At 42.0% G+C, this 25,200-nt stretch overlaps 2 protein-coding genes across 5 annotated transcripts; one reads left to right on the top strand and one right to left on the bottom strand.

Moving 5' to 3' along the window:
• Window positions 1–1,849: 1,849 nt before the first annotated feature.
• Window positions 1,850–20,483, bottom strand: asphd2 (aspartate beta-hydroxylase domain containing 2). Of its 2 annotated transcripts, none has more exons than XM_032579352.1 (5): window positions 20,371–20,483; window positions 9,309–9,730; window positions 5,729–6,931; window positions 5,189–5,302; window positions 1,850–5,066 (listed from the first exon to the last, which is right to left on the bottom strand). In XM_032579352.1, exons 3-5 carry the CDS (start codon window positions 6,591–6,593, stop codon window positions 4,936–4,938), a joined length of 1,110 nt encoding a protein of 369 aa, XP_032435243.1. In that variant the 5' UTR covers window positions 6,594–6,931; window positions 9,309–9,730; window positions 20,371–20,483; the 3' UTR covers window positions 1,850–4,935. The 2 variants fall into 2 exon arrangements, with proteins under 2 accessions (XP_032435243.1, XP_032435244.1); XM_032579353.1 differs by having other exon boundaries at window positions 9,313–9,730.
• Window positions 13,596–23,710, top strand: LOC116730268 (glutathione hydrolase 5 proenzyme-like). 3 transcript variants are annotated; one of them, XM_032579344.1, is made up of 13 exons: window positions 13,596–14,026; window positions 14,399–14,526; window positions 14,624–14,710; window positions 15,796–15,976; window positions 16,075–16,235; window positions 16,441–16,587; window positions 17,376–17,506; window positions 18,825–19,009; window positions 19,096–19,187; window positions 20,526–20,632; window positions 20,742–20,852; window positions 20,931–20,996; window positions 23,388–23,710. In XM_032579344.1, exons 1-13 carry the CDS (start codon window positions 13,746–13,748, stop codon window positions 23,466–23,468), a joined length of 1,758 nt encoding a protein of 585 aa, XP_032435235.1. In that variant the 5' UTR covers window positions 13,596–13,745; the 3' UTR covers window positions 23,469–23,710. The 3 variants fall into 3 exon arrangements, 2 of the variants coding, with proteins under 2 accessions (XP_032435235.1, XP_032435234.1); XR_004341291.1 differs by lacking the exon at window positions 23,388–23,710 and having other exon boundaries at window positions 20,717–20,852; window positions 20,931–21,728; XM_032579343.1 differs by lacking the exon at window positions 23,388–23,710 and having other exon boundaries at window positions 13,602–14,026; window positions 20,931–21,728.
• The last annotated feature ends 1,490 nt before the right edge of the window (window positions 23,711–25,200 follow it).

Raw genomic sequence — 25,200 nt, 5'->3', positions numbered from 1 at the left:
TGTTACACATGGGATTAGTTTTGAACTTTAAAATTAAGCATAATAATAATTTCAAAATAAAAGCCTTGAATATTTTTAAATCAGATATTTGCTCTGTTGGGCTGTATATAACTGATTTAACCCAATGACTATTACACATGGGATTAGTTTGGCCCTTTGAAATGAAGTTTAACAAAAATTCCAAAATAAAAGCCTTTAATATTTTTACATCAACTACTTGTGTTTTGAGCATTATATAACTGATTTTATCCAATGACTGTTATTCATGGGATTAGTTTGGCCCTTTGAAATGAAGTTTAACAAAACTTCCAAAATAAAAGCCTTGACAACATTTTAAATCTTACTGAATGGTGCACGTCCACCTTACTTAACGTTCTTGTGATTCTCAGCATGCTATTGATTACGTTGCAGCGTTCTTTAGCATCGATGCCAATTTGTAGCGTGACAACGCCGGGCCCAAACCGACGGGCACGCCTTGGCAGGCCTCGGCTAAATTTCTTCCGAAATTTTCTAGTTCCTCCATATTATTTTGTATAAAATGTTCAGTTTTTCTTCCTTTCATAAGAGAACTTCACAGAACCGATGCATTTATGCAGAATAAAACATACAGATATGGACTGTTTACTGCTTAAGCCACTTCTGAAGGTTATTTATTTCACTGCATTTTCTTTTAGAAGGAATAAGAAATGGAGCAAATACTAAAATGCACGCCATATTAGTTTTTCTTTTTTTTTTGTTTTTATACTTGATGACTTTTTAGCTTTACGTCATGTTAAAATGTTATTCCCTCATGAAAAACATACCCAGATTCTTTCATGTATGTTTGAGAAATCCTTTCATCTCCCATAGCAACCATCCAGCTGTGAAAAACGCCAGCTTCCGATCTCCAGAGCTTCCACCTCTCAGAGCAGCCCTTCCTCTGTCAGCCCCTTCAGACTAGCTAGCAGCAATTAGCAAACGCCTGGTGGAACTGCACATCCGCTGAGCTCATTACAGGAGCTACTTCTCAGAGCAACACTGGTAAAAAATGTTGTCAGAGGGTTAATAGAGGAGTGATGTTGTGATGACTTCCTGGAGGCAGAGTGTTGAAAAGAACAGGGCTTTCTTAAAGAGACAGAGATCCAATTTTAATGTGTTAAATTACAAAGTCAAATTTTGAAATTTGACTTTGACTTACACCGCATTGTTATAATAACTGAAGGTAACATAATTTCTTGACTGTGCTTTAAAATGGCGCTATGTAGCCAGAAAACACGACACGCCGCCTTTCTCAGCTTGTGTTTTGGGATTCTCCTGGTAAAGTGCAGAACCTTGTCAGTGTCAAACACGCACTTAGGAAACTGATCCGGTCATTGAATGAAAACTGGTCAGGTGGGTTGCTAGGAGAGTATCAATGAAAGAACTGAAGGAATTTCCAACAAGGTGTTGGTTCACCTCTATCCTCATTTTAACATTTATCAGTATCTTTTTTTAACATAAAAATCGGAGATTTCAACAGAATCTAATCATCTGTCTGTCTATCCAAAATGGCAGCATTAATATAAATTTTTAAAACTGCATAAACAATACAGGCCAAGCGTTATAAATGTATACAATTTCCCCTTTGTACTCTGTTGATGGAAGCTTTTCAGGGGCACACAATCCTCCCCAGAAAACCTTCTCAAGTATTGATTACACATTTACAACACGGCTTTTGTCAGAGCTAAAGAAGGCATTGCACAGATGGCCTAACTCCCCAAACAGCTCTATTCAGTGAACTGAAAGGCGCAACCGAAACTGTAAACTTAAAAAGATTAGATTCAGACCTGCGACGTCTGTGCAAAAGTGAAGACCCCCTGACACAAGCTGGTTTATATAAGATACTCCACCATTTATTAAATGTACAGAAATACTGTTCAAAATCCACACAAGAAAGTGTTAAAGGACAAAATCCTTAATCCAAATGTAAACAAAATGGGCGCCACATCAGACAGCGTGCACAAAGCCAGCGATTTGGAAGTGTCTCCCCTTCACCGGTTTTCGCAGCACTGTTGATTTTCAAACCCAATTACGCACAGCTCCACATAGCAGTCAGTGTTGCCTGGTGTCGTTAGACGGCGTGTAAATGGCCGCGGCTTTGTAAACATCAGAACTGAACACGGGTCGCTTGAGTTGCAGCGGACGAGTAAAGCCGAGGGGATTCATTTTCACCGCCTGCGCACATGTATTCATGGAGTACGGGTTGGTGACTTCTTTTATACCGAGCTGCAAAATTACAGTGATCTAAAGAAAACATCACAGAACAACAAAGAGAGTACTTCATAAACATTTCACAGAACGTACCGATCAAATCTATCGAAAACGTTGTTGGTTTTTTTTTGTTGTTTTGTTTTTCATGGTAGGCTTTTTCAGTCGGAGGATGACTTTAGCAATCACTTTATTTAATAAAATCAAGACAACACAATAGTTAAAGCATCGGGGAGAGTCATTTCAGCACATGTCGGGGCATTCCGGGTTTTGGGTTTCTTTCCACTTCGAACGTATTTACAGAAATACAAACCGGGTGTATCAAATGCGACCAAATTAGAAGAGCTTAGTAAATGTTACCAAAAAAACAAAAAAAAAAACAAAAACATAAATAACATCCATCACCTGTCCGTTTTCGCTGCACAGGCCGATTTGCAGCTTGAAATGTGCTTATCCAACCGTGTCCAGTGAAAACAGGACTGATTTTCAAAGGGGAGCACAACAATCCACCACACCGGCAGGCGTGGGGGTCGGAGACAGCATCCGCAACTGTAAACATTCAAATCTTCGCCGACATTGGACCTCAGTTATCAAATCCTACTCCTGACGTAAAAAGAAAAAAAAAAAAGTTTGCAGTGCCTCTTTTGTCTAGATGTGCGTGTAAAAAAAAAAAAAAAAAAAAAAAAAAAAGCCAAAGATTCCCTGCTTTAATGTACCCAGCCCTTCATTAAAAATTCAAAGTCATCCCTTCCTGCTTATGTAACAGTTCTGTGCTGCTTAAATGTGGCTCGATGTGCTTTTGTTTTAAAAAAGTGTAGGTTAACAAAAAAAAACTATGCGCCATTGTGACTTTTTGCCAGTTGTGACGGGTAATACAATCACTGACAATGTGTCAGAAATGCAGTCGTTCAGAGAAATGTAAACGCTCTAAAGTGCTCCAATCCTGAAAATCTGAATGCAAATTCAACTGGAATTGTAGAGACACATAAAAGAAAATACCAAAGGATATTTTTTTTTTAGCCCTTGTGGGAATGTAGGCAGGATTTCCATGTTGTCAAAAGAGGCTTCATTAATAGTTGACCAAATTGGTTGGCCTACGGACCCACTATGTTCTAAGAAATGTCATGAATGGATTCGGTTCATTTAAAACCTTGCCTGCACTCGGCTCCTTATCTACACCAAACCGTTCAACTGCTATAGCTGGTGATCAAAACAAACAATCTCCATGTCCGTACACAGAATTGCTTTTTTTTTTTTCTTGTGTAAAATCAGCCCAAAGTTAGAAAAATGCAACGCAGGGATCGATTAGTTACAACACTGAAATATATGCAGATTAACATTCAGTAGTTTGTAATCTTACGTGTAGAGTATAAATAACAGGTTACGTCAGATGTAAGGACTACACATGTTGGTACTTAGGAAAAATGGCATCTTAACCATGAAGGTTTATGTACAGTAAATACAGTTAAATTATAACCCAAACAGTATGTTGTAAATAAATAAATATTAATCATTTGCATGATTGTTGAATAATGGTGGGAATTTCAGTGTGTGCTTCCTTTAGAGTTCTCTAAGTGCATGTTAAGCATCGTTTATGAAAACAGTTTTAAGTTGCCCCCTTTTGTTCTATTTTCAAGCTCAGAAAATACCCCCAGCCGGAGTTCAGTGATCTATTCTGTCTTGGTATATCCAGTGTTTCTCAATTAAGGTCCTCACGCCCCCCTGCCCTGCATGTTTTAGGTGTTTCCCTTCTGCCACACACCTGGATTGAATGGGTGGTTGATTAACAGGCTTCTGCAGCACTTGATGGCCATTTGAATCAGCGGTTCTGGAATAGAGGCACAACTAAAACATGCAGAGCAGACGGGCCTGAGGACTGGAATTGAGAAGCGCTGGTATATCCTGTTCACTTTGTGATAATGCCTAAAACAAAAACAACAACATCTGCATGACGTAATTCTGCAACAGTTCTGTTCGGTTTTTCTCTTGAAGCTCCCTGGCTAACCCTTACACAAACGGAAATCTCGGATGCCAAAAGCCGTGTCTAGGAGTTACCATTGCAATGGGCTGTTTGACATCATTTTATCATTTCAAAATGTTTCCTTTGAGATGTGTGTACTTTCTCGTTATCGGGCTCACTCTGCTCTTTGACTTTTAAACAGCGAAGCAGACACCTCTGTTGAAGCGCTTCATCGTTTCAAAGACAAATTTCCCTTGAATTCAAATTTCATTTACAATTACACCCACTTTTCGATCCGTTCATACTGATCGAAAAGTAACCAATCTGTGTAAACAGGATAACGCATAACTTAAAGGAAATATGAAGCTTTGAAATAAACACTAATGACTCATCGACGTGTAGGAAAACTTTAGGTACAACAAGACCTCTTAAGTATGTTACCAAAATGATAAAATGTTTAAAACTGACAAGGTTTGGGTGAAGTGTTCTACGTGTAGGCAATAAAATAAGACCATACGGATTTACTACGATGCTTGATGGCTCCACAGGTGAAAAGGCAGTTGATAAGAGAGGCCCAATGTCTGGCTATCTGCAGAGTAGAGTCATGAGTAATACTGTGAGAGCCGGAGAATATGTACACAGTGAACATGAAAAGCTGGTCTCTAGGCAGAGAAAGAACCGCTCCCCAATCATACAGACGCTAAACTCCAACGGTCTCTCACTCAAAAATAATGGTTTCTCACTCGCAACTATTTCCCCTCCCTGTCCTCTAAGCGGCCCGGGGTAAAAATGTAATCCAAAGCTTGTCTCTCGGCAGCAGCCACGTTGGGATGCCACAGGTCCACCATGAACACCACCCTGGGGCCATCCTCTGGGTTGCCTACGCAAACAACCACATTTCAAAGAAAGAAAGAAAGAAAAAAAAAAATCAATGACTGACTTTGTTTGGAAGATGTTCTCTGTTTCTTACATCAGACTGTGTCGGTTTTAATCCCCTCTTACCGTCATGGAAAGCCCTGTGGAGGAAGGAGTCGTCAAAAAGCAGGCAGCTGCCCTCAGACCAGCACTGTGGCTCTCCACCAACAACGAGCTCACAGGATGGAGGCACTCTGAGACCTGGCAGAGAAGAAAATAACAGCTTTATCCATGCGTCAAGTGTAAAATTAGAAAAATACTTTTCGTTGCCATCCAACGTCCATCCATAGTCTCTGTATCCTTACAGGGTGCTGTTTTAAAGGATATTCCTTCACGAGAATAAACATGTGCACCTATAGTCATATCAGAGAGTACAGATGGAAATAAAACCAGAGTTCAGGTGCAGAGAGAACAATAATGACGTTTGGCACATTTCACCCATCCGCCTCCATTACTCAAGAGAATTGAGTCTGAAGAAGAACAGCACACTTTAAGGATACAGACGCTAAGGACTGAAGTTAAATCTACAATGTTGACCCTTTATTCTTTTTATACATGCTTATAAATGCTGCACTGAGGTTAACACACAGCGAGCCTCTTCTGTTTCAGTTCACTTAACCCTCTTACCCAGGTGGCAGCGCAGCCTGACATTTGTAGGACCGTAATGTTCCGTAATGAGAGCTCCGGGCGTCAGCACGGAGAAGCAGGCATTTCCGAAGACATTGTTGGCGATGAAGGTGCGCAGCTGACCCAGCACCCGCCACGCGCGCGGACATCTCCTGACGTTGAGGACCAAAGGGGTGCCTTGGTTCACCAGGTAGTAAGTCCACCATTGACCGCGAGGAGTGCTGTTAGCCTTCCAGCCCGGTGGGAGGGAAGAGCCGCTGCGGGCCGGGGGTTGGTGATAGATGCTCTCAAACTCGGCCAGAAGGGCGGGGAAGCTCTGCTCTAGCAGCTCCACGTCGTGTCTCTGCACTTCTCTGGAGAAGAACGGTGCCGAATGCAGGTCAGGAAGGAAGAAGACCTCAGGCCGCTGGATAGTTGGCCGGCTGTTGAGGTACCGGCCTTGGTCGCGGACTCCTTTGTGCACGCGGCCCATACCGGACCAGGTGTAGCGCTTGGCGTATTCTTGGAGGCTGTGGTAGAGCCTCTGGTTCAGGCTCTCGCCGGCGCTGGTGCATCGGAAGCACTCGGACGACTGGCAGAAGGCGAAGCCGTTCTGCTCTTCCAGGAGTGACCCGTGCTTCCCTTTGCCCCTGCCCCGACAGTCTGAGCTCATGAAACCCCCGACGACCCCTCCGATCCGGCTGGTCCCGCTCAGGTACCTCCCTCGCAAGGGGCTGGTGCCGTGCTCGCGGCCCACTCTGTAGCAGTACCACATGAACAGCAGAAGCACGCACATGGCTATGGCGAACGCACAGATCTCGCATTCCCTCACAGACTGCATCCCGCCAGCCACCATCTCCCTCACGCTCTCCAGCGACCACTCCATCTCAGCTCGCCACTGGGCTGCTGAACCCAACAGAAGTACAAAGTGCTGATGAAGGATCAGTTAATGCGTCTTTTCTTGATTGTGACTGAAGGGGGCCTTAAACCACACGCTTGCTGTTATGGAGTCTAGTGTCAAGCGGCTCTTGTGGCCGCCTCCGATGTAAACAGTCTGCTGATTGGATGTGACGCTCTCGCTCTTCAGGTCTAGCATTTCAGCTCTCTGCGGTGAGGGTAGGTTTCTGCTTGCATGATGTCGGGCCGTGAAGTGTTTCCGCGACTCCCTCGTGCCTCTCTCTCCGACAAATGCAGACAGACACCTGGCCTAGGGTTGTCTCTTCTCTGCAAAACAAAGACAGAAGGGGAGGAAGGGAGACAAAAGAGAACAGGGTGTAACATTTCACAGCGTTGGAGTGTGCTGAGAGGGCAGGGATTGGTTGCCGGTGTTAAGGTATATGGATTTTGTTTGAGTTAGGAATTCAAACCCGAAGGTCTCGCTTTATCCCACGGTTTATGAGAGGTTAGAGAAGATACAGGCGTGAACAGAGTTTTCTCCTGCTGTACAAAACACAGAGTAGAGTAACGCTGCCCCTCCCGAACCTGCTGCTGCACACTGCAAATTATCTGCGTGAGAGAAGTCATCTGCATTAGAAGTATTTCCTGGTGTTAAAAACAAGACACATCACAGCTGAGAAGCTGCAAGCCACATGTTTGTTAAAACTGCATATATATATTTTTTTTTAAATATGTTTTTCACTGTCACCATGTCTTGACAGTATGTTAGGAGACAGATAAACTGTGAAAAGATCAGTTTCCTCCATCTCCGTCCTGAGCTACTGCTGTCATCAGAAAACATGCACCTCCTGACCAAAAACAACCAATCAGAGCCAGGAGGAAGGTTTTAGCGCCGTCACTCAATCTCATGTACTCGCTCCTAAAAGTGCTAATGGCAGAGAAACTACTCGCCGTAACAGGTAAACCGTTCATCCAGCATTACCGGTAGCTATGCTAGCTAGATTTAGCATTCACAACAGGATCTGCTGGCGGTAGCAGAGTGCGAAGGGGGTGAGGGTGAAAGGGGATGAGCAGCACCACACAAGATTGTGATTGACAGCTGTAAGACCTGCCTCTGGGCTCTGACTGGTTTTCTCTAGTTATCACTGAGAGAAGATAGAGGGGCTTCATTTTTTTCACAGGTAGTGATGGACGATTCAAGAGTTTGGAATCTGCTGACCTTCCCTTGATTGGCTCTGATTGGTAATCGGCATATTAAATATTTAAAAAACAACCAAACATATTTTTTGTCTTTTCATTACATGCATCGCCCTCCGTCTTCAGTCAATCAACAACATGCACCTTGAGTGACTTTGTTTTAGTGTAGTAACGTACAGATAGGGGTTAGGGTCAAGTGCTCTGATGCACAAGTGGATTTAATCTTTGAATTTATTAACTATTAGTTGGATTCAAAACTACTAACTCTGTCAAAGAAACTAAAACATAGATATTTTTTGATTTTACAGTCCCTAGAGAAAAATTTTGAATAATCACAATCAGCAGGCAGGGGGAAATCGGTATCGGCCAAGAAATGTCTGATCGCTTCACCTCTAATTGACGTTTGTTTTGCAGTTTTTTTTTTGTCTAGATACTGTGAAAGTGTAGCATTCGTTTAACCTATAGGTTATCACGCCATGCACATCTTACACTGACCAAGGCCTACTGCTGAGACCAACAGGAGAAACCCATTGTGCGTTGCTATGATTTTGGCACAAGTACGCCATATGTAACACGTGTCTCTTTATACTAGCAAAGAGCCGTCTTGATTCGCTGCATGTAATAAACACCTGCTGGACTTGAACATGACTGCACACCGCACACACACACACACACCCACACACGTATCCAGCCCTCCACACACACTTCCTCTGTACTGCACTTTATAAAGCCATGAGTCATGGGTACATTGCTGCATTTAAAACAAATCTCTCCCTTTCCTGTGATTGAGCGCCACACACATACACACAAAACACACAATTATGTAAACATAAACATAGTTGAAACCCACCCACAGTTATAATTGGCATTCATAGGTTGCTCAGCAGGAGCTGCATAAATGCCTCCTGGGGGAAGAGGAGGGTGTGTGTGTGTGTGTGTGTGGGGGTGTGTGTGTGTGTGTGTGTTGGGGGTGGGTGGGTTTTAGTATCAAAAGAAGGCTGTATTACATGAGTGTGATTATATAATGCTAATGGACCGGCAGCAGCAGCAGCAGCAGCAGCAGGAACCACAAGGCGAGGAGTGCAATGCGTCAGCTGTGATCACTCCACGGTGAGCTCTCACCAAAAATGGTCCGGTTCTCCTGCTCCAGCAGATCCTCCCCTCCATCCTGCCTGACAGCATCAAGACGCCCCCACGCCCCACACACACACACACACCTCAGCAGCAGCTCCTGTTGTGATCCACGGGAAGCACACACCCACACCCACAAACACACACTCTCATGACCCCTTTTGTTTCCAAGCCATCAGAGTGGAAGAGTTGCAGCCATCAGCTGCCATTCAAACTAACGACCAAAAGACACAACGCGGGAGCGACCACTGGTAAACAAGCCGATCGCAAGAACAGAGCCCCATGCTGCCCCGTGTCTGATGCTGCCCGGTGCTGCTGCGTGGATGTCGTAGTGATGCGCTGGCTTTTTTTTTTTTTTTTTTTTGTGCATCCATACCTACTCAGCATGCGTGGCGGAGGCCGCCCGGCGGAGAGCGGAGGCGCGCAGGTGTTTCTCCAGGCGACGCTGCGCACCACTGCAGTGCACACGGCAGACGGGGATCGCTCAGCAACATCACAGGAAACCGCTCCAAATCACACAAAGACGGAAGGAGCTCGCCACCATTGCATGGAGGGGGGGGGGGGGGGGGGAATGGAGAAGAAAAAAACAATAATAATAATAATAATAATAATAATGTGTGTATCGGAAGCGGTCCCACCGACGGACGGAATCCCTGTCGGAAGCGAACGGAGAGTGTCGGAAATGCCTTCAGAAAATATAGATGTAAATACTGACGTTTCTCTGGGGAAGACACCCAGAGTCAATCATGTTGGGGAGTATCACCATCTGGTTCCGCTTGTTCCTTTCAAAATAAAGCCCTGTAAAAAAAAAAAAAAAAAATCATACCCCTTTCAAAGTTTTTCAAGCACACGTTTTTCAGGTCATCTAATTATAATTTTATTTGACAGAGCAACACATAGCGGCGCATAGCACAGTTCTACTCGTAAGTGTAATTTAATCTCAGTAAAATAGATGTTTCGTGAAAACAGATATCAGAGAATACCTGCAAACAAACAGCTTCCTGAAGACAAATGAACATAGCCAGTAGGTTCAGAGACCAACGTGGAGAAATTTACAGGACGATTATAAAACCAGATAGATGCTGCAAATTATCCCACTTTTTTTTTTTGGCAGCAGTGGGCCCTGATGACCAGGGTTGGGACCCAACGATGTAGGAGACACAGATAAAACACAAAGTTGAACTTTTTGGTCTGGATGCAAAATGCCGTGTGGTGGGAAACGGACTCAGCACATCCCCCTGAAAACACCTCCCCCATTGTGAAACATGGTGGTGGCAGCATAATGCTGTGAGGAGGTTTTTTTTGTTTCACAGGGAAGCAGCTAGGATGGGAAGACAGATGGTAATTTAAATATATTTACATATTTTATACTGCACTGGTGATCTTGGCAAGCTCTGAAAGAAATTTTATCTTTAGGAGCTTGCTGGTAAAAATAAAAGTTAAATCTAGAACCAAACCAGATAGATGCTGCAAAAACCGTTTAGACACGGGCAGAGATTCACCTTCCTGCAGAAAACCAGAGGCTGCAGCGGAAAGGTTTAGATCAAAGCCTATTTTACTCATGAGTCAGAGCGGCTCAGTCAAAGTCTGGGCCTAAATCCAAACGACAATCTCTGGGAAGATTTGAGATTTCACACATGCTTTCTACCCAATCTGATTGAACTAGAGCAAATCTGGAAACAGGAAGGAACAAAAATATTTGTGTCAAGATGTGAAAGCTGGAACAGATTTGGAGCAAAAAGTTTCTACGTATTGAGATGCACGCCGCACCTTAGAAGATTTTTATTTTTTATTTGCAAGTAAATCGATTCCACTTCTATATTCTGCCGAGACATTTTCTAGCAAAAGCTATTGATCTGGATCTGACACATGAGAAGGCAACAGATGTGGGGAAACAAAATGTGCAGAACGCTTCCGGCTTGATTCAGCCACTTGTTCTGCTGCTTACAGATACGTCACGTAGAGATGTAGGGATGATCATTTATTTTCAATCGACCAAAAAGTCGTGTGATACGATCCAGCACATATTGCTCCCAATCTGCCTCAAATGGTTTTACTTTGAAAGTAAACTTTGCCCACTTCCGATTGTGCACTAGTTATCTCTTCCGCATATCGCCAGCCTTTCTGTTTGTACTGCAGACAGCATTTCCCAGGATGCTCCGCGTCCTCCCAGGTTTTCATCACGGCAGTCGTTACGGTGGGGTGAGGGGACAGTTCGTTGCAAAGCTGGACCCCTGAAGAGCCCCGGCTGGCCGTGGCTTTGCGTGGAGGAGGGCAGAGAGAGCTAAAGGCTTTCCTACACTCAAATGACTTATATAAAAATATAAAAAGAGTTTTCACGCAAGTTCTTTTTTCAGTACTAAACAACTCTTAATTTGCTTACAGATGGGAAAACATTTTATTACAGTGAATTATTAAGGCTTTCCCTTTACACCCTATTCTGAATTTTACAAGGAGCCAATGAGAAGAGGCTGGAAATCTAGAAATTTTATATTACGTTACGTTACGTTACGTTATGACCACAAATGTATGGATTTCAGTGGTAGTAGTAGTATTGTTTTGGTTGGAGTGTTTTGAACTTTGCTCGTCCTGTTCCTCTTGTGTGCTGCCTCTGATATTCTAAAAACACAATACATTAAAGATCTGCTGTTGTTGTATCAACCTTCCAGACCTCTCAGGTCTTCCGGTTCTGGTTCTGCTCTGCATCCCCAGAACCAAACGAGGAGAAGCAGCTTTCAGCATCTATGCACCACAAATTTGGAACAAACTTCCAGAAAACTGTAAAACAGCTGAAACACTGACTTCTTTTAAATTTCGACTAAAAACCCACCTGTTTAGAATTGTATTTGAAATGTAATCAATTACAAATTTATTGATGGAACTTGACTTAATGTCGTGTTTTGATTGTTGATTCTATGTTGCATTGTGTTTCTGTGTTTGTAATGATGTAAAGCACTTTGAAATGCCTTGCTGCTGAAATGTGCTATACAAATAAAATTTGATTGATTGATTGATTGATAGAAAGTCCTGTCTGTCTTCCCTCCTTGTTATTCGGCAACAATTCTAATTTCTGCTTTCGTATATTCAGCCTGGTTTGCCTCATTAAAATCCTGTCTGGATCTTAGTTATTTGTAGCTCAAGATTCTTCAGCCTCCTCCACCTCAGGCAGTACTTGTGTTAGTGCCTCCAATCGCATTAACGCAAGTACTAAAATTACCATTAAATCCCCAACCTGCTTTTCGATATGTTTGTCAACTAGACGGACTGGAACTAGATCCCGGATGACTTAGCACTTAAAACAGGGTTTCGTGTTTGACTGGAATACTTTGTCTGATTTTCAACCCAAAAGTTAAATAAGTGAAAAAGCGGGTTAAGAAGAATAACGTACCATAGCTGAGGCTATGTTAGCCCACAGCTATTGCTGCTGTAGCCTCTAACTATAGCAGCAATAGCTGTGGGCTATTTAGACTCTTGCTCAAAATGGTGATCTGTGAAGAACAGCGAGTCTTCTTCTATTGTTTTTTCTCCAACCCAACAAGCCTGACTTCACATTCTTTGACCTTCTGCCCCAACAGCATCAACCTGTCACAGTTTTTACAGCCTGCAGAGGAGACCAGGTTATTAAGATGGATGGTGTGAATGGTTTGCATACCGTTTTCAACAAAACAAACACCTCCTTTAAGTGCCCTGGTAAAGATATCATCAAGTCTAGTTAATTTGCATAGTACATTTCAGAAACAAGGCAGCTTAAAGTGTTTCACATCATTAAAAAAAACACATTACAGGAAGCGATTATAGAACAAGCAATAGACATTAGATGTCAAATCGCTGTGAATGATCATAATCAGGTATAAATCCAATAATGTTCCTGTCATTAAAGGCAAATCTAAACACGTGGGGTTTTAGATTTGATTTAAAGGAACTCGGTGTTTCGGCAGGTTTTCAGTTTTCTGCTAAGAACATCAATGGCAGCAACATTGCAAATGTATCTTTGCAAACAAACACAAATTACTGGCAAGATTTAGTTTAGTTTGTTAACGATTTCTGCTCACTACACTGATTAGAAGACAATAATAAACAGGAAAATTGTGACAGGAAATTTGCTACCATACATAAAAAATACATGCATGTATACTATGTATGCCATGTATACACAGTACACATGGCATACATATAAACTGTTGACTTGACGTGGCTGTCATGAATAAATTAATCGGTGAAAACAGTAATTTGTCTATTTTTACATTAATAAGTTGTTTTTATGTTCAACTTAAAACTTTTCCCAGAAGTTAAGGCATTTTTCTTTTACGGTAAAACTTTGATTTAACCATAAAATCAACAATGGCAATGCCCACGCCACCGACGTTTTGCCATAGAATTATTATTATTATTATTATTATTATTATTATTATTATTATTATTATTATTATTACTATTATTATTATTATTTTTAAATTCCAGCCAACGTTCAAATGATGTTGCGTTAAATCAAGCCGGGTCTGGATCGGTTCATATTTGACTCGCAGTTTGAGAAATAACCCAACTGGTTTTCTTTTCTTCTTCTTTTTTCTTCTTCTTTTTTCAACCCAGTAGTTTGTGTGTGTGTGTGGGGTGTGTGTGTGTGTGGGGGTGTGTGTGTGTGTGTGTTCAACGGATTTTTGCCTCCAGTTACATTTCCGCATATTTGCACCAAACAAAACTAACCACAACTAGGAAACTTTAAGGAAGCGGGAAAAAAAATTGGCATCGATCCCCTGGGCTGTTACTATAACCTTATCTTTTTCTGCACAGTTTCCTTGTGCTGCGCACCGGGATGTGGAGAGGGGCCCAGCGGGGCCCGCCTCCTCTGGTCCGACCAGGTGCGCAGCCCTTCACTCCCGCAGATCGCTGGATTCTCCAGCCTGGTGCACAGCGAGAGCAGCGAGGCATGGCGAGATCCAAGGCCAGGGTGTACACTTGTTGCGCGCTGCTTGTTGTTGTTATGATCGCCATCATCGTGATCATAACTGTCACTACGAGACGCAGGTGCGCGGACGACACTTTCTCGAAAGCTGCCGTAGCCGCAGACGCGAGGAAATGCTCAGAGATTGGAAGGTGAGTGACGATGAACACTTTTCTCTTCATTAGTCATTGGAAAACTGCACACATCTGCTTTACTTATCACCGCCTTCCCGGAAAAAGTTGCCACGGATGACATCCTGATGTTTATCCTTAAAGGTTATTTGAGCTCTGCTGCACCTAGAAGCACATTTGCATGTGTAAAAGTTTAAAACTCAGTCAGAATCGGAACAAACGTGTTTGAGAGGATTGTTTTGTCGCGTGCAGTTAATTTACGATGGAGCTCGGCTCGGCTCGGTTCGGCTCTGCACGGCACGGCACGGCACGGCACGGCTCGGCAAACACCTACGCATATGGAAAGCAATAACATCTGGCACGCAGCAGTTAACACCGGCCTGAATTTTCCAGGGACATGCTTCGACGAGGCGGCTCGGCGGTAGATGGCGCCATCGCCGCGCTTCTGTGCACCGGCATCATGAACCCGCAGAGCGCGGGGATCGGAGGGGGGGCCATTTTCACCGTGATGGACAGATCTGGTGAGGAAATGTCTACATGTAGCCAAACGCGTGCAGCGCCGGTGTTGTTGATGTAATGACGAAGATAATTACCGATTCCGTGAATATATTGTTAAAGGTCAAGTGAAGATCATCAACTCCAGGGAGACGGCGCCGTCAAAGGTGGACCCTGATCTGCTGAAGTCCTGCCCATTAAACCGGTCAGGTAGGTAGACAAACTGCTGAATGCGCTTCCTTATCTGCAGAGGGCATATTTCTTGTTTTATCTCTCCTTCCCACTCTATGTGTTATCAGCTCTCTCGCAGGCCTCGGTGATCTTGAGGAATTCGGTGTGATGTGAAAACATTTGCTCAAAGGGAAAGCTTATTTTTGTTGTTTCGTTTATTTTTTATTTTTCTGGACCTGCAGTAACACTTCATGCATGGTGACTTGAAAGAGACTGTTGCGTATTTCATGTGAATTTCATGCGACACATAAACACAGAGTCTCTCTGTTAAAGTCATTTTCACTTCTTTTTTTTTTTTAGAATCATCTTTTTTTTTTTTTGTCTGTTTTTGTGAGACCAAAAAAAAGTTTGGCACTTTTCAAAGGCAGCATGATAAATTACAATAATATCAAACGCAACCAAAAAGTACGTAATGACAAAACACCTTATAAAAGTCACTGTAGATTTCAATTGGAAGTGCAGTCTGCTACGTTGGAGAGCAGAGCTTATTATTGGTCTTCTGCTGTGTTAAAACTGAAAGGTGTGACACGCATTTGCCATCAGAGATACACGGCCCGACTCATTAGAATGGCCTATTCAAAGTCCAAAGTGGATTTGGAATCTGCTGGGACTTGGGAAATTGATGTTCACAGACGCTCGCCGTGTAATCTGAGTGAGCTTGAGATATTTTGCAAAGAAGGAAGGGCAACGATATGAGTCTGTAGAAGGTTACTCAACAAAGAATCGACTCAGGAGGGCTGGCTGTAAACTTTCAACATAAAACAGACGCATCATTTCAATGCTCTGTCACCTAACTTTCTCCAGGCGCAGACACTAAGAAACTTGTGTGTCAGTGGATGAAGGGGATCAAGAAAGCCAGGATGAGAGTTACTGAGTGAAAGGCAGAAGATGTCAATACTAGCAGCGTTTAAAAGCGCTATTTATGACTGACTCAACGTTAAATGCACAGTACAATTCAGAAAAAGAACCGAAGTAAAGTCTCTAATTTCTGCTCTGTGCCGAGTAGCAGCACAATGCAGAAAAGCAGACATATTCTAACTCTGTCCCTTCCTCCATCTCTGCAGGAAGCAAATGGATTGGTGTGCCGGGGGAAATTCGAGGCTACGAACTGGCGCACAAACTTTATGGAAAACTGCCGTGGGCCACGCTCTTCCAGCCGACCATCAAGCTGGCCAGAGAGGGATTCCCTATTCCTCCGGTCCAAGGATTGTTCATCCCACTCATTAACAATTCGCTGACCCCAAGGTAGAGAGAAACAGACTGTGTCTTAAGAGAGACACAGTCTGGCTCAAAAATATGAGGGATACAGATTTACGCGTCTCTCTTCCTCTTCCTCTTCTCAGGAAACTATATTCAGACAAAACTGGAACCCTGCTGAAGACCGGAGACGAGATCAAGTTTGAGAAACTGGCCGACACTTTGGAGCTGATTGCAAACAAAGGAGCGGACGTCTTCTACACCGGAAGGGTAGCGGAGGATTTAGTCCGTGACGTGCAGCAGGAAGGTATTGCCTTCAGAGTTTCCCACAGCTCTCTCTCTCTCTCTCTCTCTCTCTGTGATCCAATTACAAACCAGTCTGATTAATGTAAGCGCCACGGTACTGGCTCAGACCACCACAGATCTGTTAAACATCAGGATTCTTGTGAGCTGCTCAGCAAAAACTGTTTGTGTCACTTTTTTTTTTTTTTGGTTTCATTGTTTTTGCCCAGGAGGAAACCTGACGCTGGAGGATTTGGCATCATATAAGGCCACAGTGACCGAGGCGTGGGTTGCCCCAGTGGGAGAGTACCAGATGTACATACCCCCGCCCCCGTCAGGAGGACCGCTCCTCAGCCTCGTCCTCAACATCATGAAAGGTTCCTGCCGGACGCAGACGTCAGAGCTGCTGTTTCTTTTTACTTCTTACTCCCAAAATTGAAACGTGGTAGAAAAAAAAAATCAGGGAACGTTACCTTTCAGGACATTTATCCTTAATTCTTTGACCAATCTTTGAAAGCAATTGCATAGTGACAACTCAGTTTAAATCGACGTATCATGTAAACCTTGTTGAGCTTGTCATTGTGTTATGATGTTATTCCCTCTTCAAAAACATACCTGGAGTGTTGCCTTGATTGACTAATGCATGTTTGAGAAATTCTTGAATTTCCTGTGGCAACCATTGCAAAACACTTGGTGGGACCTAGCTCCGCCTTCGAGGTTCAGCTCCTCCTCAGAGCTGCAGTGTCTAAGCCTCCGCCTCACAGAGCAGCCCTTCCTGCAACTCCCTCGCTCAGCTCCTTCAGACTAGCCAGTAGCAATTAGCAAACACCTGGCGGAACTGCACATCTGCTGAGCTCGTTATAGGAGCTGCTTCTCAGAGCAACACTGGTAACAAAAAGAAAACACCTTGTTGAAGGGTTAATAGAGGAGCTACGTTGTGGTGACTTCCTAAAGGAGTTTCAGAAAGACCTGGAGTTTTTAAAGAGACAGTGACTCAATTTCAAGGCGTTAAATCAGGACGTAAAGAAAAGTCATATTTCATATGCATAGCATTTTTATCACAACTGAAGGTAACATAGTTACTTAATTGTGCTATAAAATGGAAAAAACACAATACTGTCCCTTTAAGATATATGTCTAAATAAACGACTATCTTGGTTTGCAGAGTATCAGGTGAGGTCGGCCCCTCTTTCTGTTGAGGAAAAGATTCGGTTTTATCACCGCTATGTTGAAGCTTTTAAATTTGCCAACGGACTAAAGAGGCACATTCGGGACCCACACTTCAAATCAGACAAAGTAAGTATCAAATTAAACATTCAATGTATGGGTTCATAGATTTACAAATAATTACAAATAATTGTTACAGATAATAATTTACAAATAAATAATATTATTTGCAACATCCAGATTGCAAATAATAATGCAATCTGGATATTGGAGATGGCGCCAAGAAATCAGCTGCTGATCGGAATCAGACGTCTTTTTTTTTTTTTTTGCAATCCTGGCCAGATGGTCAAAAAGTTGTTAATCCAATTTTTTCTCAACCAGTAAACGCATCATACCATCAATGCAATAAATGTAATAATGATTGCATTTTGGTAACATGACAGCTTTAATAATTTGGTTGTAATATGGATAAGTGGATTGAAATCAATTGTGTTTAACGCTAATTTTTCACATACGCAATTGACAAACTGGATAGGATGTGAAGCTCAAATCAGCATTTTTCCTTTCCTTTCTTTGTATGCATTGTTGTTATTAGTGTCTTATTCCACCGTAGCCATTATACATGACCGGGTAGACAGAGTTAGTAACCCGGGGTTGACTTTCTTGGTTTGCAGCTAGCTTGTAAGCACTTTTTAACGTGAGGGGACCTTGTCAAACCTAATCTAAAGATGCTGAACCTGCATTGTAGTAGAGGGACATGGTGGGATGTCAGCAGTGCTTCAAGTGTTTATAGCCGATTACCTTTTAATGGAAGGAAAGCAAGAAGGACATTTCTGGAACCCGTTGTACCGACAGGCTAAAAACGTTTGATGTAATATTATAGAAACCTGCCAAAAAATGTCTAATCGGTGCATCTCGTTTTTTAAGTAGAGCTTGGATATGGTTCAGTTCCTGAAAACACCGCAAAACAGAATCATAATCTTCCACACTTAATTTGACTGGCAAATTTAAATGACCTTTTCGGCTTTAGCCCGCTGAAGCGGAGTCAGTAGTGAGTTGGTCGGAGCAGCGTTTACATCTGGCCCATGTTCCACAGTGACCTGCATTCGCAAACATGCTATGGAATGTCACTCCTGCTTTTCCTGTTCTCAAATGTCATAATACTGATCCTGTTGCCCTCCATTTTGATATGAGTAGGTGTATTTTTAAGTCGGGATCAGTAATATTCTCTATACGTTTTACCTGGTTTATCAGTGAAAATTATCCTCCAAAAAAAATCCCCTCCATCTTTACCAATGATAGATTTCAGATTGTTGGACTGTAAAGTTTTAAAGATTTAAAAAGCAAAATAGCATCAAAAGCCAGATGAGTGAAAATAACCAAATGCAATTTTTTATTATTATTATTATTTTATTTTTCATTTTGTGTTCTCCTTTACTTTTCACAGATGGCAAAGGAAATAATAGCAGAAAGTTTTGCCAAACACATAGGGACCCTGATCAGCAGCGACAGGACACACGACAACCAGTATTACAATCTCACCACGTATCTGGACAGTCTGGGCACCACGCACGTGTCCGTTCTGGCCGAAGACGGGTCAGCCGTCGCCGTCACCAGCACCATCAACTACATGTCAGCACCCGATCGCTCCTGCTTTAGTTCCCTGTTTATTTTCACTCTTGTCGTCACGGTGTCTGACTTGCACATGTTCTTAACAGGTTTGGCTCCAAGGTCTACTCTCCCAGCACTGGGATATTCCTGAACAACCAGCTGTCGGACTTTTGTGGAAGGGTCGATAACATCTTTCCCGGTAATCAGATTAACCTGACGCATTTTCTTTGTTTACTGTAGCTGGTTGGGAACGATCCTCTGATATGCAACAACTTGTTTCTATGACTACCTGTTTTTGTTCATTGTGGTAGCGCTGTGAGTGGAATTGCCTGAATTGTGAGAAAGACAGGTTATCCCTCTTCCCCCCTTTTTTTAAAATCAGCCTCATTCACTTCCTGTGTTTTGGGATGGCTCCTACCGACACTGCAAAACCACAAAATCTTACCAAGTAGTTTCGGTCCAGTGAAAATATCTTAGTGCACTTGAAATAAGACAAAATAACTTTTCAGCAAGATATGAGAGCTTTGTTTTAAGTAAATAATTAATTAGCATTGATGAAAAAAAAGTACTAGTTTCACTGGCAGATTATTTCACTTTTAACATGGGAAAAATGTCTTGTTATAAAATTAATAATATACCAGTGGAACTTATACTTTTTCATCAGTATTAAGGAATTACTAACTAAAAACAAGCTCTTATATTTTGTTTTGTCGTGTTTCAGGTGTTTGCGCTGGTGACTAGACCAAAACTACTTGATAAGACTTTGTGTTTTTGCAGTGCAGCTTCCTCTCCTGTTGTCTATTCGTGTCTAATGGTTTGTTTGGTGTGCAGTTCACACTGTATTGATTTGCATGTCGCTGAAAGCCTTTCAGTATCAGATTACAAACTCATAAAGCTGCTGGCTCTTCTTTTCCTTCTGTTTGTTCCAAATTAAACATGAAAATTGACCCCAAAGCAAAAGAGCCAAAATACTTTGACAGACAAAACCAGTCTGGTAGAAAATATTCTTAATGAATGGTTTATTTCTGCGGTTTTAAAATGATCACAACAAACCTACATGTGCTTTCAGAGAGCGTCGAAAGCGTGACGGTAATTGTGGCGAAAGGTGTTAACTCTTGGTGGCTGAATATGAATGCATCTTACACTTTAAAAAAACGTGAAAGCCATGCATGCTTCACAATTAGGTTCAAATAAAATGCCAGTGAAGTGCATGGAAATCTGAATATTCAAGGGGGAGGAATAATTGTAAGGCATGTATGTCTGCTACTTTTAATAGCTTAGTGTCTGAGTGTGGAAGAAGAGAAATTTGCATAAATATTCCCCTTATTAATAATAAACTAGAATTTGATAATAAGACATACTGAGCACAAGATGAGACTCACCAAAATTAGCTCCACGTCTTTCCCTCCCTGACTCGCTTTTATTCACTGGCGCTCCGTAGAAACCGTTTCCAATCATTCCTCTTGTTCTGCTGACAGTGATCGGTCTGAACTGCAGTTGTCTGTGTCGTCATTTATTGCTTTTGTTGTGTTTCCAGGGGAGCAGCCCCCCTCCTCCATGACCCCCGTTGTGCTGAAGTCAAAGTGGAAGACGCTGGCGATTGGAGCGAGTGGTGGGAGCATGATCACGACGGGGCTGGCCTCGGTACGTGGCCATGGCGACCACACTAAGAGCATTTAGGATTATCTGTCGCTCCTCACTGTTGTCATGTCATCATGATCGCAGTAGTCGGTGTGTTTTCTTTCTCTTCCAGGCTCTCATCAACCATCTTTGGTTTGGGAAGAGCCTTAAAGAGGCCATTGATACTCCGGTTGTCTATGTTGACTCTGAAAACAAAGTGAAGTTCGAACCCAAGTTTGACGAGGTGATTTGTTTGACAGTCTCAGTCAGAGAACACGCTGCATCGCTCTAACCTCATCCCATTTTCCTCCCTTCTCTTCAGGGTGTCATCAAGGCTCTCAGAGCGTTGGGGCACAAAAACGAAACGGCAAGGAAATTCTACAATGTGGTTAACGCTGTGGAGAAAAAGGACGGCTGCATCTGTGCTGTGTCTGACGACAGGAAACTGGGTGAAGCAGCTGGTTACTGACCCCACCAGTCAGTAACGCTGGTAACGGAGGATGTCCTGAAAATGAGCGAGATCTTCCTGCAGCAGAAAGTGTCTGTTGTTCTTGAACATCACTGAAAGAGAAGCGGAGAAACGGGTTTAATTTGCAGAGCTTCTGCAGAAACACGCCTTCCTGACAGACTGTATTCCATGTAGTTACAAGGAAAAGAAAGAAAAAGAAAAAAAAGAGACTTTTCTTTTAGCACTGCAAGTTCGTGCGTGTTTTTCTAAGTGCAAGTCTGGAATGCTTCTTGTTTCCCTTTACATTTCATTGAAACATTTTCTGATTTTCACTGGCAACCCTGATGGGCCTGTGGTCTCTGTCGGCGACACTGGAGGACCGCTGACCGCCGTTGTTCGATGTTGACATATTGCTCTTCATCTCATTTCTGTTAATAGCTCTGGGGAAAAAGTCACAGTGATAATGACCGCTGGCCACACAACCCAGGCCACATTTGTAGAATGATACCAAAGATACCAAAGATGTATTTTTTAAAAACAGTCTTGTATATACATGCATTGACAAACACTGTATTTTCAGAGCAATAGCTGTCCGAATGTATTTGTACTTGATCAGCAGGTCTTTGAGTAAATCCTAAAATTTAATGTGCAAAATAAAAATCTAAAAATCTGTGCATGTATAAATGTAATCAGCATAACTTTTACATATTGGGATTATGGCCAGATTCCACTTTTTCATTGTTCCCTCTGGCAAGTTCAAGATCAGCTCAGATTGAGTTCATGCCAAGTTGACCTTTGACAGCAGGTAACATTATAACTCATAACATAAATGAAGAGACTGATCTCTAAGTTAATGTGATCTGTTTTTACAGATCTACTGGTACATAGCATCGTCACACATAGCGTGAAATATTCCTGTAATCTTTGATGATTATGACTTACAGATGATGAAAACCTAGAATTCAGTCTCATAAAATTAGAATGCTGTGAAAAAGGTCATCAGTAGAAACTCATTGTGTCGCAGCCTAATCAGCTATTTAAGATGAGTTCATGGTCAGTCGGACTTTCCTGTTGCGCTGCTTAATGGTTTTACAGGTCCATTGCAGACTGGAGCTGGGAATGCCAGGTGGATAAGACGTCTGATATGGCGCAGTTTGAGGCGCCGCAAAACAAGAGTGAGCTGCTGCTACCTGCCCGCTAGCTGAGCGGCCCGCCGGGAAACTCCCTGATAGCCCTGTATGGTAGTCCGTCCCTGACACTAATCTCTGGAGGGTTAGAGGTCACACAATGAAATAATAAATATGCCATGAAAAATGCTTAAATTAAATTATCCATTAATAAATTAAATGCATTATAAAATTATTAACATATCGTTAAATTCTTAAATTCATCAATATGTAATTACATTTTTCATTAAATTAATAAATATGCAATTAAGCAATTAAATGTCCCTTGAAATAATGAGATATCCTTTCTTGATAATGGCTTAAAATAATAAAATGTCCCTTTAAAGAAAACTTTGATTTAATAACATTGAATTATTTCACTGTGTATTTATTTCATGACTCGTGAGTACAGTTGTCATGAAATAATTACAACTGTCAAATTAAGTAAAATAATTACATTTAAATATAGTTTTTAAGTAAAAGTTTTCTTTAAAAGGACATTTTACTATTGAAATCCATTATTTTTAGAGATAGATTTTATTTAGAGATATATTTGATTATTTAATTGCATATTTTACAATTTTATTGTATAATTAATTATTAATTTAATTTAATAACGTTAGTAATTTTATGACACATTTAATCAATTAGTGGGAGATTTACATGTAAGTTTATTGATTTTATTGTGTGACCTCTAACCCTCCATAGAACCGGTGTGAATTTTTCAGAGAAAGGCTGCAACGAGGCGGCTCGGCGGTAGATGGCGCCACTGCTGCGCTTCTGTGCACTGGCATCATGAACCCGCAGAGCGCGGGGAGGGGATGGGTTCACTTTCCTCCAACCTACCTGTCTTCATCATGTCGGTGGTGTGAGTGGAGCTGCCAAAATTGTGAGGAAGACGCATATAAACCTTTTTTAATTGGATAGATTTTTCCCTCTTTGTTTAATCAGACTTTAGCCTCATCCATTTCCTGTGTTTGGGATGGTTTCCACACGGCTTCCCCTTCTATTATCTACTTCGGTTTAATGGTTTGTTAATGGTTAATGGTCTGGTATTAATTTGCCATGTCAGCTGACAGGTTTTCAGGGTCAGATCGCTGCAGTCGGTGTGTTTCCTTTCTCTTCCAGGCTCAAAAACGAAACAGCAAGGAAATTCTACAATGTGGTTAACGCTGTGGAGAAAAAGGACGGCTGCATCTGTGCTGAATCTGACGACAGGAAACTGGGTGAAACAGCTGGTTACTGACACCACCAGTCAGTAACGCTGGTAACGGAGGATGTCCTGAAAATGAGCGAGATCTTCCTGCAGCAGAAGGTGTCTGTTGTTCTTGAACATCACTGAAAGAGAAGCAGAGAAACGGGTTTAATTTACAGAGCCTCTGCAGAGACACGCCTTCCTGACAGGCTGTATTCCATGTCGTTACAAGGAATATTTTGAATATTTTTGCCCTTTATTAAAGACTGATTGCTGCCATTGTCTCTCAATAATTTCTGATTTTTCACATGTAAATAGGGTTCATCAGTTTGGACAAGGCACCTACCCACACAACAAATAAGTGTTTGACATGTTCAACTCTGTGCAGTAAATGTATACATTATAAATTTCCCTTTCTGAAATAAGTGACCAAAGACATGTGTTACTTTTTCAAAATGTTCCTGTTCTTTTTATACATGTGCCTGTTCGGTACTTGCCATGTTAGCAGAGTTTGAAGCTTCCTCCAGCAGGTCTTGTTCTGGTTAGCTGAGCAGCTGCAGGGAGGTGAGAGGTCAAGTCTCTGTTGCTGCAGCGCCGACGCTAGAAGAAGAGCAGCAGCTTGAACAAAAGTGAATCGGTCAGATTTTATACATTTTGATGCATGCGATTATCTCTGAATAGTAATTTTTGCAGTATTTATTATATTGAAATATCAATTATTTCTGACAACCCTAAACGTGAGGATCTGCTTTAGTCCCGCCCCCAATGAACTGGTTAAACTGGTTTCAGGTATGGCTGCTGCATATCAAACACACATGAAGCTGGTCGTCGCTCCCTTGACAGGCACTTCTTGGTTTTCCTGCTCTATCTTGCAGACCTTCTTGTGCTCTTGAGGATTTCCTTATTTCCATGTTCTAGTTACGGCTTCTTTGTTTGCTCTCTGACACAGAATCCTAATAATATACAAAAATGTTTGTGGCGCTTGGTTTTCATGTATATATATATATAAAAAAAATAAAACATGCTTCTTAAAATCTGGTTCGTGTTTCTTTCCTGTATCACAATCAATCAAAGCTGCAATTCATACATATTAATTAAACATCCACTTGTTTTCAAGAACGTCTGTGTTGAACTGAAGCGTTGATTGACTGATTTTGATGATGGAAGTTACAAATACTGACTCCGAATGGCTAGCGCGGGTTCTTTAGTTAATTTCATTTCAGTTATTTTTCAAAAAGTGGCAAAAATTTGATAAAACGTCCTGAGCATCACCCAAAAAAAAAAAAAAAAGAAAGTTACTGTGTTTGTTTAAGGATTCACAATATTTAGCTCTGAATTCAATGTTAATTTCTCAAAATATTCTATGAACAGATTAACAAGACAACATTTAAGTTTTTGTGCATTCATATCTCATCTGCTGTACTATTGCCGACTCAGGAGACACTTTAACACCAAACTTGATGTGTTCTTTACTAGTGTTTGACTTTTCCTCTTCCTCTCCAGCCTCTGATTCTGCCTCGCCAGGGTCATCCACCACGACCTCCTCACTTTCAGGAGGCTGTGCACCATTTGCGCCAAACTGGGTTGATATTTTCAAAATACAATGACAAATGCTGGCTACTAAGGCGGCAGAACCAAACTTTGAAAAACCGAAAAGGCAAAGTGCACCACAGCGATGAAAAGTGGTTAGATATTAATGATTAAAACCAAATGCAACACAGAAACAGCAACAGGGAGGCTGGCCAGCGTGTCCTAAAGATTTTATTAATGGTGACGAAATTGG

Source organism: Xiphophorus hellerii, chromosome 12 (assembly GCF_003331165.1).
Source record: "Xiphophorus hellerii strain 12219 chromosome 12, Xiphophorus_hellerii-4.1, whole genome shotgun sequence".
Taxonomy (NCBI): Eukaryota; Metazoa; Chordata; class Actinopteri; order Cyprinodontiformes; family Poeciliidae; genus Xiphophorus; species Xiphophorus hellerii.
Note: the sequence above shows the minus strand (reverse complement) of the source record. Positions and strands in the feature narration are given on the sequence as shown.